General features: G+C 42.3%; 2 protein-coding genes across 3 annotated transcripts in view; one reads left to right on the top strand and one right to left on the bottom strand.

The window, feature by feature from the left end:
* The window catches only part of LOC120062492 (C-terminal-binding protein 1), a 24,092-nt gene extending 11,771 nt beyond the window's left edge, over positions 1-12,321 (bottom strand). The window contains exons 1-3 of one of the 2 annotated variants that reach the window (XM_039012504.1): positions 12,239-12,321; positions 8,570-8,601; positions 2,154-2,308 (exon numbers count right to left, since the gene is read on the bottom strand). In XM_039012504.1, coding sequence (XP_038868432.1) covers positions 2,154-2,291 — 138 coding nt within the window. In that variant the 5' untranslated portion in view covers positions 2,292-2,308; positions 8,570-8,601; positions 12,239-12,321. Of the gene's footprint in view, positions 1-2,153; positions 2,309-4,889; positions 5,205-8,569; positions 8,602-12,238 lie in introns of those variants that run through there. The other variant, XM_039012503.1, reaches the window with a different exon arrangement.
* Positions 10,927-19,361, top strand: LOC120062493 (E3 ubiquitin-protein transferase MAEA). The gene is made up of 9 exons (XM_039012505.1): positions 10,927-11,006; positions 15,695-15,877; positions 16,167-16,370; positions 16,558-16,680; positions 16,773-16,849; positions 16,961-17,069; positions 17,181-17,314; positions 17,587-17,782; positions 17,871-19,361. Exons 1-9 carry the CDS (start codon positions 10,932-10,934, stop codon positions 17,964-17,966), a joined length of 1,197 nt encoding a protein of 398 aa, XP_038868433.1. The 5' UTR covers positions 10,927-10,931; the 3' UTR covers positions 17,967-19,361.

Genomic DNA, 19,361 nt, shown 5'->3' with positions numbered 1-19,361 from the left:
GCCAACACAACGCTATGAGGTTTAGTACATCAGAGCTCCTACAGCCTCGTTCAGTACCTGCCAACACAACGCTATGAGGTTTAGTACATCAGAGCTCCTACAGCCTCGTTCAGTACCTGCCAACACAACGCTATGAGGTTTAGTACACCAGAGCTCCTACAGCCTCGTTCAGTACCTGCCAACACAACGCTCTCAGGTTTAGTACATCAGAGCTCCTACAGCCTCGTTCAGTACCTGCCAACACAACGCTCTCAGGTTTAGTACATCAGAGCTCCTACAGCCTCGTTCAGTACCTGCCAACACAACACTCTCAGGTTTAGTACATCAGAGCTCCTACAGCCTCGTTCAGTACCTGCCAACACAACGCTATGAGGTTTAGTACATCAGAGCTCCTACAGCCTCGTTCAGTACCTGCCAACACAACGCTATGAGGTTTAGTACATCAGAGCTCCTACAGCCTCGTTCAGTACCTGCCAACACAACGCTCTCAGGTTTAGTACATCAGAGCTCCTACAGCCTCGTTCAGTACCTGCCAACACAACGCTCTCAGGTTTAGTACATCAGAGCTCCTACAGCCTCGTTCAGTACCTGCCAACACAACACTCTCAGGTTTAGTACACCAGAGCTCCTACAGCCTCGTTCAGTACCTGCCAACACAACACTCTCAGGTTTAGTACATCAGAGCTCCTACAGCCTCGTTCAGTACCTGCCAACACAACACTCTCAGGTTTAGTACATCAGAGCTCCTACAGCCTCGTTCAGTACCTGCCAACACAACACTCTCAGGTTTAGTACATCAGAGCTCCTACAGCCTCGTTCAGTACCTGCCAACACAACACTCTCAGGTTTAGTACATCAGAGCTCCTACAGCCTCGTTCAGTACCTGCCAACACAACGCTCTCAGGTTTAGTACATCAGAGGACAGTTATACAGCACCCTTCAATAAGAGAAATATAACTAAACTAATGTGTCTTTCGAATGCATAGTAATTCATTAACCATAGCGGTGTCGTTGTTCCATAGGCCCTGACAGGCCCTACTATTATTTGACCATGCTGGTCATTTATGAACATTTGAACATCTTGGCCAATTTCTGTTATAATCTCCACCCGGCACAGCCAGAAGAGGACTGGTCACCCCTCATAGCCTGGTTCCTCTCTGGGTTTCTTCCTAGGTTTTGGCCTTTCTAGGGAGTTTTTCCTAGCCACCGTGCTTCTACACCTGCATTGCTTGCTGTTTGGGGTTTTAGGCTGGGTTTCTATACAGCACTTTGATATATCAGCTGATGTAAGAAGGGCTATATAAATAAATTTGATTTGACATGGGCTCTCCATTGGGCTCTTGTAGTGGTAACCCATCTATTCTCACCACGTTTGACGTTTCATTTCATGATCAGCCCAACTGCAGCTAGTACCATACGCTCTGCCACTTCTCCCTTTATACGCTGTGTAAAGCCACCATGTAGCTCAATTAAACTGAAAGGGGATCTTTTAATTAGGCAAGGAGCTGGGTGGTTATGGGCCTGTGAAAGGGAATGAGGAGAGAATGTGGGTGCCATCTGTTTCTCCAGGGCCAGGGAGAGCTCAAAGATTCAGCCTGCCATACATTCAGAACCAGAGCAGGAGAAAACACACACTGGGAATCAGCACTACAGGAAGTATGGATGGCCAATTTTCCTCTGATGTTCAATTTTGCTTTGTTGCGCTGGGTGGGAGAAACACTGGATATAATCAAGTCTTATTATATTATTATTATTTTTCACCTTTATTTAACTAGGCAAGTCAATTAAGAACACATTCTTATTTACAAATGGCTGCCTACCAAAAGGCAACATAAATTAAAATAAAAAAGATACCAAAAAAGTCTATTGTACTGTTCTGTTAATTAGGGGGATTCAATTTATTTTAACTGAAAAATGTATACTTGTCAGGCTTATTTCTGTCATTGTAAATTAGTTGTTTGTGTCATTGTTTTTAGGACATTGTTGATTACGGTGTTTGAACAAACTTGTTTAACAGCACAGGGTCTTGCATATAATATGGTAAACAAATACTGTTTTTAGGCCAGGGAGTCTTTTTTAAGTCGAATTAACTTGAAACTGGTAGCATGTAAATGAAGCTGAGCAGACAGATAACATGTAGAGCATGGCAGGACCTTCTCATGGATCTCCTGGGTGGACTGGGCATCACAGAAGGCCACAGTGGCCACGTCTTTCAGGATGGGCATCTCTATGGTGCAGTCACGCCCGTCCAGCAGGGCCACCAGGGGCCGGGGGTGCATGGGCCCATTCATAATTGGGGGCCGGATGCCTGTAGACAGAGAGGATGGGTAAACATACTATATTTGACATCATAGTCTACTGTTAAGGACCGCTCACAGACAGGAAGTCTGGAAAGAGGTATGTCTACAGTACGGGTTGTGATATGACATGGCAGTGTGGGCAAATTGCAGCTGTGTTTATGATCTTGCTTACTATTTTCCACCTAAAACCACCACAAATCCAGTTGGTATGTTAATGATTCCCATGCGAGTAAACAAAAATCCAAAAAGGGGTCTCTTACTTTATTTGGGTTTCAGAATTATTTGCGGTTTTTAATAAGTCAATATTGCATCCATGACTGGAAATCCATTTAAAATGTCATAGGTCATCTTCATGCATGTTTCTGAAAAGCAGCCAGGAGCAGACGCTAGCCTTTCATAGAAAATTAGTCACTAAATGAGAAACACCCCCTGATGGTGCAATTCATCAAATTAGCCATTCAAATTACAGTGAGAGTGGTAACTAAACTTTAAATGACATTTAACCAACTGCCATGCTCGTATCAACTATAAAATGACTAAACCACTTCAGTGAGAAACCAATTTAAAGAGCAACTGTGTGGGTCAATTGCACTACAGTTCACGCACAGAATAATGCAACAGGTAATCCTCTGTGCATCAAATTGTTAGAATATGTCACATTTTCTACACTGATGCTACTTATTGTCCCAAATAATCTGTGTTTTAACTGTACATCCACTTGTTTTGGAAGATAACAGTAACAAGGGGATGTAGTATACTATACTACACAATTCAGTCTTCTGGATTAACACTGGAATTAGTCCAAATATGAGCACCAGTTCTACATGGTATTCCACCTGCTCTAATAAGGGATTCATGTGAACACATCAACAGGGAGAAATAGTGAGAATGGAAAAAGATCCACATCATCACTTTACTGACACATTTACAGACTCCGTTCTAACTGGAAGAAGATATCTTTCATTCCAGTGGAGGATATGACCTTGTGAGAATCAGTAGGAACGACCCTTGGGTCCAATATTCTAAACAGTGTCTCTCGTGGCCTAAGGATTGTCCCTCTTCCGTCTGCTACAGTGAACAGTCATCTATGCTCATAGTCAAAGCTACTTCCTGAAAATAAGGTCAGCACCTCAGAAAGCCACAGTTGTGTTCTACAAGGATATCAGAGCTGTCCTCTAACATGCACATGTGAAATGCTTCAAACATAGCTCTATTTTATTTATTAGACCATTTTTTTACAGTGAGCATGCCAGGAATCAGCCCATTCGATTTCAATACAGCACAATAAAATCTATATTTGCATTCATATTAAAGGTAGCATTGTAACTGTAACCACCATAGGGAGAGGGAAAATAGTGCACCTGTGAGCAGCTCGAGCTGTGTGATTTATGATCAGAGCCAATCTGGCACAAACATGGCGTAACCGTCTCTACCCACTGCTGTTCCCACAGGAGATCTCCCTCCCAGATGAGCCAGGGGAGTGTAGACACACCCTCTCCTTCAGCTCACTCCCTCATCAGCTACCAGTACACACACACACACCGATACACACGCAAGCGCACGTGTGCACACACACACAGGCAAACACAATCACACAAGCACTCTCTCACGTACACAGATCACTAAGCCCCGTCTGGTTGGTCTACAACACATTTTTCAGTCATGTTCTTCAAAGATGACAAAAATGCTAAAAAAAAATGAACAAACAATGCATGTTTTATCACCACTATCATGACATTCCATGGCCATAATGATATGTGAGCTTTGTATTGTGGTAATTCGGCCAATTTGAGCACCCCAGGGGTGAATTGGTGTGTCAATTTTAATGAGATAAGACACGATCCTTTGATCACAGAATCAAAGACTCCTACGAGCCCAGACATGAATAATCATACAAAGATCAATCATGAAGATCAGACAATACCCCCAATGTAGACAATATGCTGCTGTTGTGAATACAAGAAAACAAAATGTCCAAGTAACAGACACCAGTATGAAAACATGGAAGTATTCACAATAACAGCATCAGTACTAAGCACCTACAAAGCTGTTTTCTGTACTTCCTGAACCTGAAGTATTCCCCTAGTAGACTGTTCTAGAATCAAAGTTTCCTTCTCCCCTGAAAGGAAAATGAGGAAGCAAGTCAAGGCCGGAACTGGAAATACCGTTCCCCACTGCACAATGAACAGGAAATATGTGCTGTGTGTGTCCTTGCCTCACATTTTTAGAGGGAAATGGTACTGTCCTTCATACCACAGGAGGCAAATCGTTCCCTGGATCAACACAGAAAGGCTCTAACCCCCTCACACACACATCTCCTCTGACCAGGTCCAAAACAGCTAAACAGAAACATATTCGGGAGTGGAAAGCAAGTTATTACAGTATTGTAAGTGGCTGAATGGGAGAGATGAAAGATAATGGAGAGAGAAAGAGAGAGAGAGAGAGAGAGGGGAGGAGGGAAGGAAGAGGGGGGAGGGGAAGGTAGAATACTGTACAGCACACTGAACACACAGATCTGTGTCCACACCACACAACGCAAATCACAGTTAACATTTGGTCCCATGCACAAAAGGAAAGGTAAATGTTTACCTAAAGGCAAGCCTTTGTTCAGCAAATGCGAGCTTCCCATCTTTTTCCCCAAAAAAGGACATTCACTTCAGCAAGACATCATAAATCCACAGCATATGGCGGATACTTGAATGTTCTTCTTCCTTTTCCCCCTCAGTGACAAACATACATATGCTCCCCCTTTTTTTACTTCCCTTATGCTCCCTCACTCTCCCTTCCTTCCTCACTTTCTATTTCGACTATCGCTCTCTGTCACACGCGCGTGCACACAGAACGCAAGTGTCACTGCATTTATGGGAGTGGGAGATCGAGAGAGAGAGAAAGCAGCCGCGTGAGTGAGGTGGCTGAAAGAAAATGAGAAAAGAAATGGGGTGGAGCTAAGGCCACACGAAATGTATCTTTTGTTTTCCGAAAGAAGGCCAAATGTAAAGTGTTATGCAATAACAGAAGATAGGCTATAGCCAACAGAAGAAAAACAAACGCCCTCAAATAAAACGTGTAAATTAAAATGTGATACATGATAACTTTGCTGAGTTTCAATTTACAGTGTATGGTGTACATTTGCTGCATATCAACACAAAGATGTGTAATAACATAATAATGACATGATTGACTTGTTTGTGTTTAAGATTTAAAACAATCACTATAAAACCTACACATCTTTAATTATCAATTGTGATTACATATTTGAAATAAGTTACTATATGGTTTCTTAGTAAATATGATTAAAACCATAGATATCTTGACTCACTGTTAATGACTCTACTGTGTGTACAGTACATGATGTACCTAAGGTGTCATTGTAATTCATGCTCCTGAGATGGTCAGTAACTACATGTGACAAACAAACACAAAAAACTCTTATTTAAATGACAGCTCCAGTGTGTCACCGGTGATTATCCAGAGCCACAAAAGTCTGAGTCTCTATGGTAAAATAATGAGGTAAATACTTTTGGATTTTTGGAAATACAACAAGGTTAATTTGATAGCACATTCTATTATCAAACAAATACTGTGTCCCAAAGCTCTCTATGCTGGTTCACACCCTGGCCAGTGATAGTTCTTATGTTGCCATTTTTAAAGATCTATTCACCTGACCACTGCAAAGCAAGTATTTTTTTCTGCACAACTTCTTACAAGTGAATGCTGGAATGTAAACAGATCTCCACTTGTGCTTGAGTGGAAAAGACTTAAGTGGGAGACTTTTGTTTTGCGACTTCATTCCAGCAGATCTAGCACAGCATGTCCTCTAACATGTGTCCCATCCAGGCTACATTGCTGTATCATAGGGCTAGATAACTCATCTGAGCTGAATTAAAATATCCCAGAAATGTTTCATACGCACAAATAGCTTGTTTCTCTCAAAAGGTTGTGCACAAATTTGTTACATCCCTGTAAGTAAGCATTTCTCCTTTGCCAAGATAATCCATCCACATGACAGGTGTGGCATATCAAGAAGCTGAATAAACAGGATGATCATTACACAGTTGCAACTTGTGCTGGGGACAATAAAAAAGCCACTCTAAAATGGGCAGTTGTGTCACACAACACAATGCCACACATGTCTCAAGTTTAGAGGGAGCATGCAATTGGCATCCTGACTGCAGGAATGTCCACCAGAGCTGTTGCCAGATAATTTAATGTTAATTTCTCTACCATATGCCGCCTCCAACGTTGTTTTAGAGAATTTGGCAGTAGGTCCTATCGGCCTCACAAACGCAGAGCACATGTAACCATGCCAGCCCAAGACCTCCACCTCCGGCTTCTTCATTTGCAGGATCGTCTGATACCAGCCACCCTGATGAAACTGATGGGTTTGCTGATTAAACTATAGGTTTGCACAACCAGTCTCTGGGAAGCTCTTCTTCGTGCTCGCCGTAAGGTATCTGTGACCAACAGTGCAAACCTGTATTCCCAGTCATGTGAAAAATGTACTAATTTCCTCATATGAACTGTAACTCAGTAAAGTCTTTGTAATTGTTGCGTTTCTATTTTAGTTCAGTGTACGGGCATGTTGGCACATTGCATCTGCCAATTAAATAGCCCCAGATACAAATATTCCTTTGTGGATCATTTAGCAAAGTAACATCTAAACACGAACAGAGCTGGGAGAGAATGGAACAACAGCTGACTATAAACACAGAGTGTGATACAATCTGGAACCGCCACATAACACATGAAACAGTGACTCATTGAATACGGAACACAGAAAACACAAACACAAATATCTTGAACGACAATATGGCATCCACTGTTATATCACAGAACTGTACATGAAATAAGACATGCAGTAGAGGGGAGAGAAGAAGATGTGAAGGGTAAAGAGAGAAGGACAGAGGAAAGGAGGGGAGAGGAAGATGCCCCAGAGAAAGATTACACTGTCTGAGCCAATGGTCTGAGCACAGACTGCAGCCATCTCCCCAGCACTCACTGCAGCGTAGCTAATGGTTCTGCACCTTCACATCGGATTCCACCAACAACCAGAGAGATGCACAGGCCAACCAAAGCACTGGCCACATTTAGTTTGATAACTGACAGCAAGTCTAATGTCGTCTTTTAAGTTGCAACGGACCTATGTGAATGGTATACTGTAAATAGCAGATGCTGGTTATATTTGTGGAACTAGCCAAATGTATAATTGGATTGGTTATGCTTTTCTGAGAGAGAGAGAGAGAGAGAGAGAGAGAGAGAGAGAGAGAGAGAGAGAGAGAGAGAGTCAATAAAGCACTATGAATTGAATTGGGGGGGGTCCAACAGACCTATCTTTTCAATTAGGAGAATTTAAAAGGTGTGTGGAAAATCAGAAACCTGTGGTGTAGGACTCAGTGTTGATTGCTTCAAAATTCTTTGCTCCTTGTTCTTGAAAAAGCACAGGCGTATCAGTGTAAAATGCACTACTGACTCCTAGTAATAACACCGAAAAATCTCCCACACACACACACACATTATCTCTCAGTAAAGAGGGCTGGGAATGGCATCACAATACAGTTCAAAGTATTAGACCACTGATAAACACACAAAAACACCATACTACAGTATCTACAACTTCTTATCTCCATACTTCCCCCCTATGCCCCTCCCCTCTCAGTGCCACTCAGCATACTCCCCCTCGCTGAGTGAACACAACGCTGCCCTGTATCCTGACCTAGTGACCTGGACAACCACACACGGCACAAAGGAACCACAACATGGGGGTGGACGATCACAAACCTTGCATCACCCTCTTCTGTGTCTCAAATCCAGACTGTGCTTGTGCTTGCTAAAACATGCGGCAGAGCATTGGCCAATCATAGGAGCTATGTGACAGCCAATCAAGGTTGGCTGCCTCTGGATAGTAGCCAATCACAATATGGATCATTACTCAACTAGACAGGCTTGGGGGAGGGCTCCTACAGGAAAATAAATCTGAGCATGCAGTGGAGAGAGGGGGAGGGGGAAAGAGAAAAGGGAGAGGGTGTATGGGGAACAAGAGTCAGTAATGGCTGAGTGAAATATTTTTCAAATGGCACGTTGGATCACACAATAGAACCTTTTGCCGAAAGGAATTCTTCATGATGTTTTATGCACATTCAAAATATAGATCATATACATAAGGAGGTGGTCTACTGTTAATTCTTATATCTTTAGACATTGACAGTGCACTGCTTAAAGTAATGTGTATCTTTATAGATTTGCCATTGAAACCAATTACATATACTTACATGTTCAGGTAGATTTGGTCTTCTTTTTAGCTCTGGAAAATAAATAATTTCTGATCATCAGCATCTGTTGCCATTGTCATGTGATTGTATCACTGAGAAAGAATGGCATAGTGCAAACAAACTGAGTCTGAGTGGATTGTGATCATCATTGATAATAAGTTCTGAGAAGGACAGCTTGGAAAAATTGTCAAAAACTCCAGCCACCCAAGCCATAGACTGTTTTCTCTGCTCCCGCATGGCAAGCGGTACCAGTGCACTAAGTCTGCAACCAACAGGACCCTGTACAGCTTCTACCCCCAAGCCATAAGACTCCTAAATAGCTAATCAAATGGCCACTCTGGACTACCTGCATTGACCCTTTTTTACACTAACTTTCATGCACATACACTACACTGGACTCTACCCACACATACTTACAGTGCATTCAGAAAGTATTCAGACCCCTTGACTTTTTCCACATTTTGTTATGTTACAGCCTTATTCTAAAATTGGTTATGTTGTTTTTTCCCCTTCATCAATCTACACACAAGACCCCATAATGACAAAGAAAAAACAGTTTTTGTTTTCTTTGCAAATGTATATTTTTTTTTAAAGAACTGAAATATTGTATTTACATACATTTTCAGACCCTTTACTCAGTACTTTGTTGAAGCACCTTCGGCAGCGATTACAGCCTCGAGTCTTCTTGGGTATGACGCTACAAGCTTGGCACACCTGTATTTGAGGAGTTTCTCCCATTCTTCTCTGCAGATCCTCTAAGCTCTGTCAGGTTGGATGGGGAGCGGCGCTGCACAGCTATTTTCAGGTCTCTCCAAAGATGTTCGATCGGGTTCAAGTCCAGGCTCTGTCTGGGCCACTCAAGGACATTCAGACACTTGTCCCAAAGCCACTTCTGCGTTGTCTTGACTGTGTGCTTAGGGTCGTTGTCCTGTTGGAAGGTGAACCTTCACCCCAGTCTGAGGTCCTGAGCGCACTGGAGCAGGTTTTCATCAAGGATCTTGCTCTACTTTGATCCATTCATCTTTCCCTCAATCCTGACTAGTCTCCCAGTTCCTGCTACTGAAAAACATTCCCACAGCATGATGCTGCCACTACCATGCTTCACCTTAGGGATGGTGCCAGGTTTCCTCCAGACATGACGCTTGGCATTCAGGCCAAAGAGTTCAGTCTTGGTTTCATCAAACCAGAGAATCTTGTTTCTCATGGTCTGAAAGTCCTTTAGGTGCCTTTTGGCAAACTCCAAGCGAGCCTTTTACTGAGGAGTGGCTTTCATCTGGCCACTCTACCATAAAGGCCTGATTGGTGGAGTGCTGCAGAGATGGTTGTCCTTCTGGAAGGTTCTCCCATCTCCACAGAGGAACTCTGGAGCTCTGTCAGAGTGACCATTGGGTTCTTGGTCACCTCCCTGACCAAGGCCTTTCTCCCCCATTTGCTCGGTTTGGCTGTGCGGCCAGCTCTAGGAAGAGTCTTGGTGGTTCCAAACTTAATCTGTTTTGTACCCTTCCCCAGATCTGTGGCTCCACACAATCCTGTCTCGGTGCTCTACGGACAATTTATTCAACATCATGGCTTGTTTTTTTCTCTGACATGCACTGTCAACTGTGGGACCTTATATAGACTGGTGTGAGACTTTCCAAATCATGTCCAATCAATTGAATTTACCACAGATGGACTACAATCAAGTTGTAGAAACATCTCAAGGATAATCAATGGAAACAGGATGCACTTGAGCTCAATTTTGAGTCTCATAGCAAAGGGTCTGAATACTTATGTAAATAAGGTATTTCTGTTTTTTATTTTTAACTCTGCATTGTTGGAAAAGGACCTGTAAGTAAGCATTTCACTGTTAGTCTACACCTGTTGTTTACAAAGCATTTCACTGTTAGACAAATAACATTTGAGCTTCAGTTCATGACTTACAGGTCATGTAATGCCCATTATTCAATAAAAATATATGACTTCACTTACTTAATACATCTTGAGCAACTTTAAAGGCATTTTGAAATGACCATTTAACATCAAGATATCTTACATTGTACCTACTAGGCTTGTGTTTTGTCAACAGTGTCATTCCTGTAAGCCACCAACAGATAGCTCTCTCACCTCTCGCTGACCTCGCAGTTGTTCTTAAAACCCCTGCCGCATGTACAACCACGTATTCGAAAATAAGTTTAAAAAAGAAGCTTGCTTGGGCCCAATTTCATTAAACAGACTTTTTTGGGATAGTATCACCCTCTATCAGACATTTTTCTACACACTATCCCCCCCCCAAAATAGTATTACTGACGACACCAGCACACTAGATGGCTGTAGTGAGCATACGTATTTTTTGCACTGCAAGTAAAATCCTAGAAATGCACAAATGAAGATGGCGGTGCAAGAGACAGCTGCCCAACTATCCATGGCGCTGAAGGTTCAAGAGTATCCCACTTTGAAGGTTTGAAATGGCTTATTTGAGTGAAAATCAAGACTAACCGATCGTGATGCAGGCATGAGCTTCAGATTTGTCAAACTATGCGCTAATTCCGATCATTTGGCTGGCCATTAGCTATCAAGCTAACTAACGTTAACGACGTCAGGCAGGGGCAAGTTGGTTCAAAACAACGGGGCAAATGTTAGATTGAGGTTATGAAAATACTTGGTCAGATACAACATCCCAATCCAGTAGTTGATTGTCAATTATCGAGAAGATTGGTGGTTATTCGCAAACGTGGTTAGCAAAAGATATACACATTTGCCACGTATCTTATGCTAACTTGCTAGCCAGCTGATACCTGTCGTGTCGGCTAGCTAGCTTTAGCTGGTTCTCTGTCCATATTCCGTGGCGTGTGAAGTCAGCAATTCATCACACTGCACGTGATAACGTTAACATGAATTGGATTGCCAGCTCGTGTGTGAATACGTTTCCTCTGTCACTGACGCAGATTTCAAAGCTAACAAATTTCTAGCTTAGATCAATCTAACTAGTTATTCACGTTTGTTTCCAAATTCACCATAGCTAGCTGTTAGCTAGTGTTGTGTCCCTATGAAATCAACATGCCATGACAAGGATGGTTCCTCACCAGCTGTGTGAAGTACAGCGTCACCAAAAATATTCAGATGTCGCTAGCATGCAAGCTAACTAAATTAGTCGCAAATCCAAAGCGACATGAATGCTAGTCAGTTGATCGTTTAGAACTGTATAATTATGGTATTTATGGTCAGTGGACTAGTTAGTAGCTATTGCTAGTTGTTTTTTAAAGCTAGCTAACAAGCGCAGTGTCCTCAAATTACTACCTCGACAATATGGCTGAGAAGATCGAATTTGCAGCCATATCACACTGCGACACTTATTGTTATGTGGCTGCTGTATGTTTGCTTTCTTAGTCGCCATTTTATCTGAATACTCGTTTAATTAAATTGGGATTGTAAGAGTACTTGTACGCCATTTGAGTGGTTGTTACGTTAATTCGCATAATAGGACTGTGATGATTGATATTATCAGAGCTGAGGCCTTAGTAGCTTTGGGACACACTGTCGGGAGTCTGTGTATTGGTTGGACCCCCTGAGTTGTGAATCATTCTAGTGGGTGGCAACGGAAAATAACCCTACCACAATATATCCGGCTTAACCAAAGAAACATTTACTTTCAACAAAAGCATTTGTATAATCTCTAGGAACTCTACTTACCAGATGTAATTTGACCCGTGCTATGAAATAAATGTCTGAATCCAACTTTTGTCCGACCCACGCCAGATTTAGCTGTAGGAAGTCTCGCGTGAAGTGCGTGGTCTAATTGCAGCCCTCTAACTCAACGGGAATATGGTGCTGTAAGGACAAAAGTTGGATTCAGACTTTTATTTAATAGCGAGGGACATATTCCACTTTACATCTGGTAAATAGAGTTCCTAGAGATTATACAAATGCTTTTGTTGAAAGGAAATGCTTCTTTGGTGAAGCCGGCTATATTGTGGTAGGGTTATTTTCCATTGCCAGCCACCAGAACAATGCACAACTCAGGGAGTCCAACCAATATAGACTCCAGATGTCCCAAAACTAAGGCCTTAGGTGGTTGGTTGGAATCTGTTATACACCTTCCTAATATTGCATATCAGAACACCCTCAATTTGTTGGCGCATGGACTCTACAAGGTGTCAAGTGTTCCACAGGGATGCTGGTCCATGTTGACTTGGCTGGATGTCCTTTGGGTGGTGGACCATTCTTGATAAACACAGGAAACAGTTGAGTGGATTTAACAAGTGACATCAATAAGGGATCATACACCACATGACCAGAAGTATGTGGACACCTGCTTGTCGAACATCATTCCAAAACAACCATGGGCATTAATATGGAATTGGTCCCCCCTTTTAGGCTATAACAGCCTCCACTCTTCTGGGAAGGCTTTCCACTAGATGTTGGAACATTGCTGCGGGGATTTGCTTCCATTCAGCTACAAAGCATTAGTGAGATCGGGCACTGATGTTGGGCGATTAGGCCTGGCTCGCTGTCGGCGTACCAATTCATCCCAAAGGTATTCGATGGGGTTGAGGTCAAGGGTCTGTGCAGGCCAGTCAAGTTCTTCCTCACCGATCTTGACAAACCATTTCTGTATGGACCTCGCTTTGTGCACAGGAGCATTGTCATGCTGAAACAGGAAAGGGCCTTCCCCAAACTGTTGCCACAAAGTTGGAATTACAGAATCGTCTAGATTGTCATTGTATGCTGTAGTGTTAAGATTTCCCTTCACTGAAACTAAGGGGCCTATCCCGAACCATGAAAAACAGCCCCAGACCTTTATAGTTGGCACTATTAGGGCTGTGGTGGTCACACAATTTCATCCGCCGGTGATTGTCAAGCAAATAACTGTCGGTCTCACGGTAATTGACCGTTAATTAACATAAACACATTTAGCATCTCCTGGCTTCCACACATAGCCTACAAGCCATTTTAAAAAGTCTTAATAAATTCATGTAATATAGCCTACCCCTTCACAATAAATCCATTATTTATTTTAGACAGGTCTAAAGACGCATGATATGAAGAAAATGTAGTCTATTTCAGAAGAAACAGATAGCATACTCTGCGGCCTGGATTGCTGCGTTGTGCCCTTCTCCCTGAGTGTTTCAGTCATGTGATCAGGTCTTTCTCACAGGCTGCAAGTGAAGACAGAAACATCAGGGGCGCAACTGCGCGCGTCCTTATCCAATTCTGAGGTGCATATTGAAGATATTGGAAGAACTGTCCTCATTTACTTTATCAGCCAACAAGATGAGTAGGCCTAACAAACAGTAAAACACTAGCCTATGTCAGTCTACTATCCCCCATAGTACTAAAGTCGACCTATTCTGTGCAAGAAATAAATATTTCAAACATAGTCTGGGGCAGTTGTGGGATGCGATAGATCCCAAATGAATACAACCACTAGCATCAAAAAAAAACGTTTTTATGCAATGTGGCTAACGCAACAGATCAGAACGTTTAGCTTAAAATGTTGATAAACTATTAGGATATTTCTTCACATGGTAGTAGGCTATAAGCGCGAATATTCCATTAGCGGAAAACACCATTATCAAAAGTGACCGCAAATACAATTATGCATGTAATGCTTTTATTATAAAGGTGCATTTTTAATGGTGAAAATGATATTCCCCAAATGTGAAACTCACATGCTGCTTATATATGCCAGTTAGGCTCTACACCCCTTGTAAAGCAGGTTAATGTGCTTAATTTTAAGAAGTTATTTGGCCACTTTAGTTGTGATACAAACCTTATTAAAACATAGGCCTGTGGGCTAGGCTACATGAGGTGTGCGATTATGATTTGAACAAGTTGCAAAAAAAGGCATTGTTCCTTATGCTGGGCATCATTCACAAGTGATAATATATAATTCACAAGTGATAGACTAATATTGTCACCCATTAGACTATTCTTGATTTAATCTTGTCTTTACATATACTAAATAATATATGTGTGAAATTTGTTATGATTTAGAATGAACCATTATTATTCACCTGTATCGAAACGGGCAGCGGGAAAAAAATACTTGTCATCTATGCACTTAAATAGAGAATGGAGGATGCTTTTCCCTGTGGTTTATTTTCATGCCAGCCAGGTAGGCTATACTCCTGTTGGAAATATAAGCAATGTTCTTAATATTAGGAAAGTTGAGAAATAATATAGTAGGCCTAGCCTATAGAAAGCTGATGGGAACCTCTTTTTATTAGCGGCCATCACTCTGTTTTCTCCCGCAATTGCATAGCCTATAGAAATGTTGCGCAAAAGTGTTTTGATTCGATTTTCGAATACATTTGCATTGATGACAGGGTGATTAGAGGGACAATAGAGTACTGAGTACCAGGCCGTTAGCAAGTTTGGTAGGCTACTAATGACCAGCAGCATCAGAGCTTGGAGAAGCCTAATTACCGTGACTAATTGGTCATGTGGAATTTGACTGCCTTTATGAATCGTGACCGCCAGTGTGGCTGTAATACGGTCAACGCAACAGCCCTAGGCACTATGCATTGGGGCAGGTAGCTTTCTCCTGGCATCCGCCAAACTCAGATTTGTATGTCGGACTGCCAGATGGTGAAGTGTTATTCATCACTCCAGAGATCACGTTTCCACTGCTCCAGAGTCCAATGACGGCAAGCTTTACACCACTCCAGCTGATTCTTGGCATTGTGCATGGTGATCTTAGGCTTGTGTGCGGCTGCTCGGCCATGGAAACCCATTTATAACAGCACTTACAGTTGACCGAGGCAGCTCTAGCAGGGCAGAAATTTGACGAACTGACTTGTTTGAAAGGTGGTATCGTATGACTCTGCCACGTTGAATGTATGCCTGAAGACTGCATGGCTGTGTGCTCGACTTTATACACCTGTCAGCAACGGGTGTGGCTGAGATAGCCGAATCCACTAATTTGAAGGGATGTACACATACTTCTGTGTATATATATATATATATGTGTAGTTTTCATCTGGTCGTGTCTGTCAAGGAAAAAGCAGATGTTCATAATGTTTTGTACACTCAACTAGAGGTTATGGATCAAATATTTGGATACTTCAGCCAAATAATGAACCCTAAATGGTCAAAATGGATGACTGAAACCACCTCATGTAGCTTTTGCATTGATCATATGTACAGGTACCATATGAAACTCTGAACAAGCGCTTCAGAGCTGCACAGAAGAACATTGACCGGGAGACGAGTCACGTAACCATGGTGGTGGCAGAGCTGGAGAAGACCCTCAGCAGTTTCCCAGTGGTGGATTCTGTGGTGTCCCTTCTGGATGGGGTGGTGGAGAAGCTCAGTGCCCTGAAGAGGAAGGTAGTTGCCCTCTGAACAGTTAGCATTGAAATGTTGCTGTGCAGAGATTTTTTTATTTATTTACAGTATTCCTCGATCAACCCCAGATAGTTTAGCTACCAATATTTCAGCCAACTTTACGTTTGCAAATTTCTTAAGTACTTGTTAAATCTTGTACATGTTTATTGAGTGATTTCAAAACAATGATTTACCAACATAAGTTAATCAAAGCAGTAAAATGAAGAGGATCCAGCAGAGCAGAGCTCAAGTACTACATGCAGTAAGTATAGAACATGTGAATATTGGATAGGCTGCTGAGTCCATCCAGGCAGAGGATGAGAGTGCTAAGCTGTGTAAGCGGAGGATTGAACACCTGAAGGAACACAGCAGCGACCAGCCAGTGGGCGTCAATGTCTGGAAGAAGAAACGAATGGACCGCATGATGGTAGAACACTTGCTGCGGTGTGGCTATTACAACACAGCGGTCAAACTGGCACGGCAAAGTGGCATTGAGGTGCGTCCCACTTCTCTTCGTCAATATGCATACAAGATTACGTGGATACTATTTATAGTTTCTTATCCTTTACAGTAAAATACTTTGGTAGTATCTCCAATGGCTGCTAGTATTGTAATTGTTTAGAGAACTATATTTTCTGTGCTGTCTCTATTTCACATGACCCCTCTTTCTCCCTGTCCTTCAGGACCTGGTCAACATTGAGATGTTCCTCACAGCCAAAGAGGTGGAGGAGTCGCTAGAGCGACAGGAAACCGCCACCTGTTTGGCCTGGTGTCATGACAACAAATCACGCCTCCGCAAGATGAAGGTAAGGCAGGAGATTATGCCATGTCTGTTAGTAGATCATGATGTCTCGTACATTATATGTACATATTAACTCATTGATGCTTCTCCTTCCAGAGCTGTTTGGAGTTTAGTCTGCGAATCCAGGAGTTTATCGAGCTCATCCGACAGAACAAGCGCATGGACGCCGTCAGGTAGGAAACCGTTTCTGCTGACATTGCACATCCTGTAATAAAATATTCAGGTTAACATTGAGACATATTTAAAGTTCAAATGAGAACAATCATGATCCATGTTTTTCACAGACATGCGCGGAAGCACTTCAGCCAAGCAGAGGGGGGTCAGCTGGACGAGGTGCGGCAGGTGATGGGTATGCTGGCGTTCCCCTCAGACACCCATATCTCCCCTTATAAGGTAATACCATAGTAATGCCCTAGCCTGTAGTGTGCATATTCCTTTGTGTATGTCAAATACTGTAGGCCTGTGATCAGGTCTGATCATCTCTTTGTCCGTCAACCCTCACAGGATCTCCTGGACCCTGCCCGCTGGAAAATGCTGATCCAACAGTTCAGATACGACAACTACAGATTACATCAGCTGGGCAACAACTCTGTGTTTACCATCACACTCCAGGCTGGCCTGTCTGCTATCAAAACTCCGTATCTTTTCTGGTCACCGCTCTGTGCTCCTTAGTTTAGCTGTTTCAACCAGTAACATGTGGTGCTCTGTCATCTGCTTGTTTTGGTGATGCACATTGTCTCCTTTTGGTTGTGATGGCCAGGTCTCTATAATTACTTTTCTAAAACTGCACATCAAATTCAAGGTCTTCAAAATATTTGGCTCAATGTGTTCTGCCAAAGACCTCCAGCTGTTAAGTACTGGAATGTAAAGTGAAAGATACAGTTTTAGCCCTTAATCTTTCTGCTCGCAGTCAGTGTTATAAGGAGGATGGCACCTCTAAAAACCCTGACTGCCCCGTGTGCAGCAAGTCCCTGAACAAACTGGCCCAGCCCCTACCCATGGCACACTGTGCCAACTCCCGTCTGGTGTGCAAAATCTCTGGGGAGGTGATGAATGAGAACAACCCACCCATGATGCTGCCCAACGGCTATGTTTACGGATACAACGTGAGTCTCTACATCCCACACATTTCATCTTTACAATGGCAATGGAGTAATTGTTATTATTCATGTTAATCATTTCTCCTTCCTGTAGTCTCTTCTATCCATTCGTCAAGATGACAAGGTGATCTGCCCCAGAACCAAAGAAGTCTTCAGCTTCTCCCAAGCTGAGAAGGTGTACATCATGTGATGTGATGGATACACCTTGACTATGACCAGCGGGTCCAGTCTGAGTGCAGTGGATCCCCCAGCAGAACCTCTAGCCCCTGCCCCAATGGCAATGCTCCACCATGTGACTGAGCCGAAATCACCCCACAGCCCACCTACCGACCTCTCGTCCTCGACCTGCCAAAACTGCCTCTCACTATGGAGAATAGTCCCAAATCACCTTGGGCAGATTTGTGAAATTAGACTAATTAACAGACTTTTGTTTTTAAAGTGTTGATGTTTTGACTTTTATTTTAACCTAGAGTCCAATCGGTAGTGTGGCACGTTAAAACTCTGTATTGCTCCAATATCATAACAGGAGCTTCTGCCCTTTACCTTAGTTAAACCAGACTTACTTCAGATTTACAGGCTGACCACATTGGTATTTGTGACATAATGGCACTAATTTCATGATGCGCACAAGTTACATCATTTCTATGTAGCCATGTTGGGGGGGGGGGGGAATAAATAGAAATACTTTGAAATTGGTCATCTTGTGTTTGTCCCCCCTGTGAAATCTGTGATTGCAGATCTGGGACGATACACTCGATCTTGTAAATACTAGAGAATTGATCATTTGTGTACAGATTCAGGTCTCTCAAAATGTTAATGAGAAACATTTTAAGAACTCCATAGACCTTCCACTGATCAGGTGTGAACAAGCACACTATTGTTGCTTGAGGTACTTCATGGCAACCTTGTACACTGACCTACAGTATACTCTGTACACTTTTGAGGAGCATAGTGGATTTGTCTTGGGAACATGCCAGGTCTTCTCACCACCTGAAGAAGACTTGACAAGTGGTCCAACATAGAGCTTACAAAATACTTATCTTTTCCAGTGTTTTGTAATAACCAGTGGTCTTCCTAGTTTGTGTGTGTGAAGATTGGAGATGCATAATTGTTTCCTCACCCACAAATGGATGGGTTAATTCATCACTTTTTATATTGATTTAGTTATACAACTCTGATATAGTCAATCCAAAATACTCAATTATTCTATCTTTAGTTTCATATTTTTCAATGATTAACATTGTGCATTGTAATTAAAGAGGATAATTATTATATATTTTTTGCTCTTCATTTTTTATGATCTAGTGCTGATTTTTAAGACATTTTGTATGACTAACACAAATTGCTGCAGATTTCACAAGGGGCTAGTTGGTCCAAATTGTTCCTTGAGATTACAGAGGGTAATCTTACCATATGTTTCAGTACCTACCATCAATCCCACCTTTTTTTCATCTTGGCTGGTTGCTTCTGAACTGTTTAGTATTGTTATTGTGGAGAGACCATTTAGAAACTGAGCATGCATGTTTATATTGGTAGGATAGATTGATTGTTCAAAAACGATTGCTGATAAAAGAACTCAAATTGG

This window comes from Salvelinus namaycush, chromosome 17 (genome assembly GCF_016432855.1).
Source record: "Salvelinus namaycush isolate Seneca chromosome 17, SaNama_1.0, whole genome shotgun sequence".
Taxonomy (NCBI): domain Eukaryota; kingdom Metazoa; phylum Chordata; class Actinopteri; order Salmoniformes; family Salmonidae; genus Salvelinus; species Salvelinus namaycush.
This window is presented reverse-complemented; position numbering and strand designations above follow the sequence as displayed.

Bases quoted from the DNA above. Each gene is read 5' to 3' on its own strand.
- LOC120062493 (XM_039012505.1), top strand. From the start codon at position 10,932: ATGAAGATGGCGGTGCAAGAGACAGCTGCCCAACTATCCATGGCGCTG. The intron at 16,371-16,557 runs GTGCGTCCCACT...CCTGTCCTTCAG, and splicing joins CACGGCAAAGTGGCATTGAG to GACCTGGTCAACATTGAGAT. The intron at 17,783-17,870 runs GTGAGTCTCTAC...TCCTTCCTGTAG, and splicing joins GCTATGTTTACGGATACAAC to TCTCTTCTATCCATTCGTCA.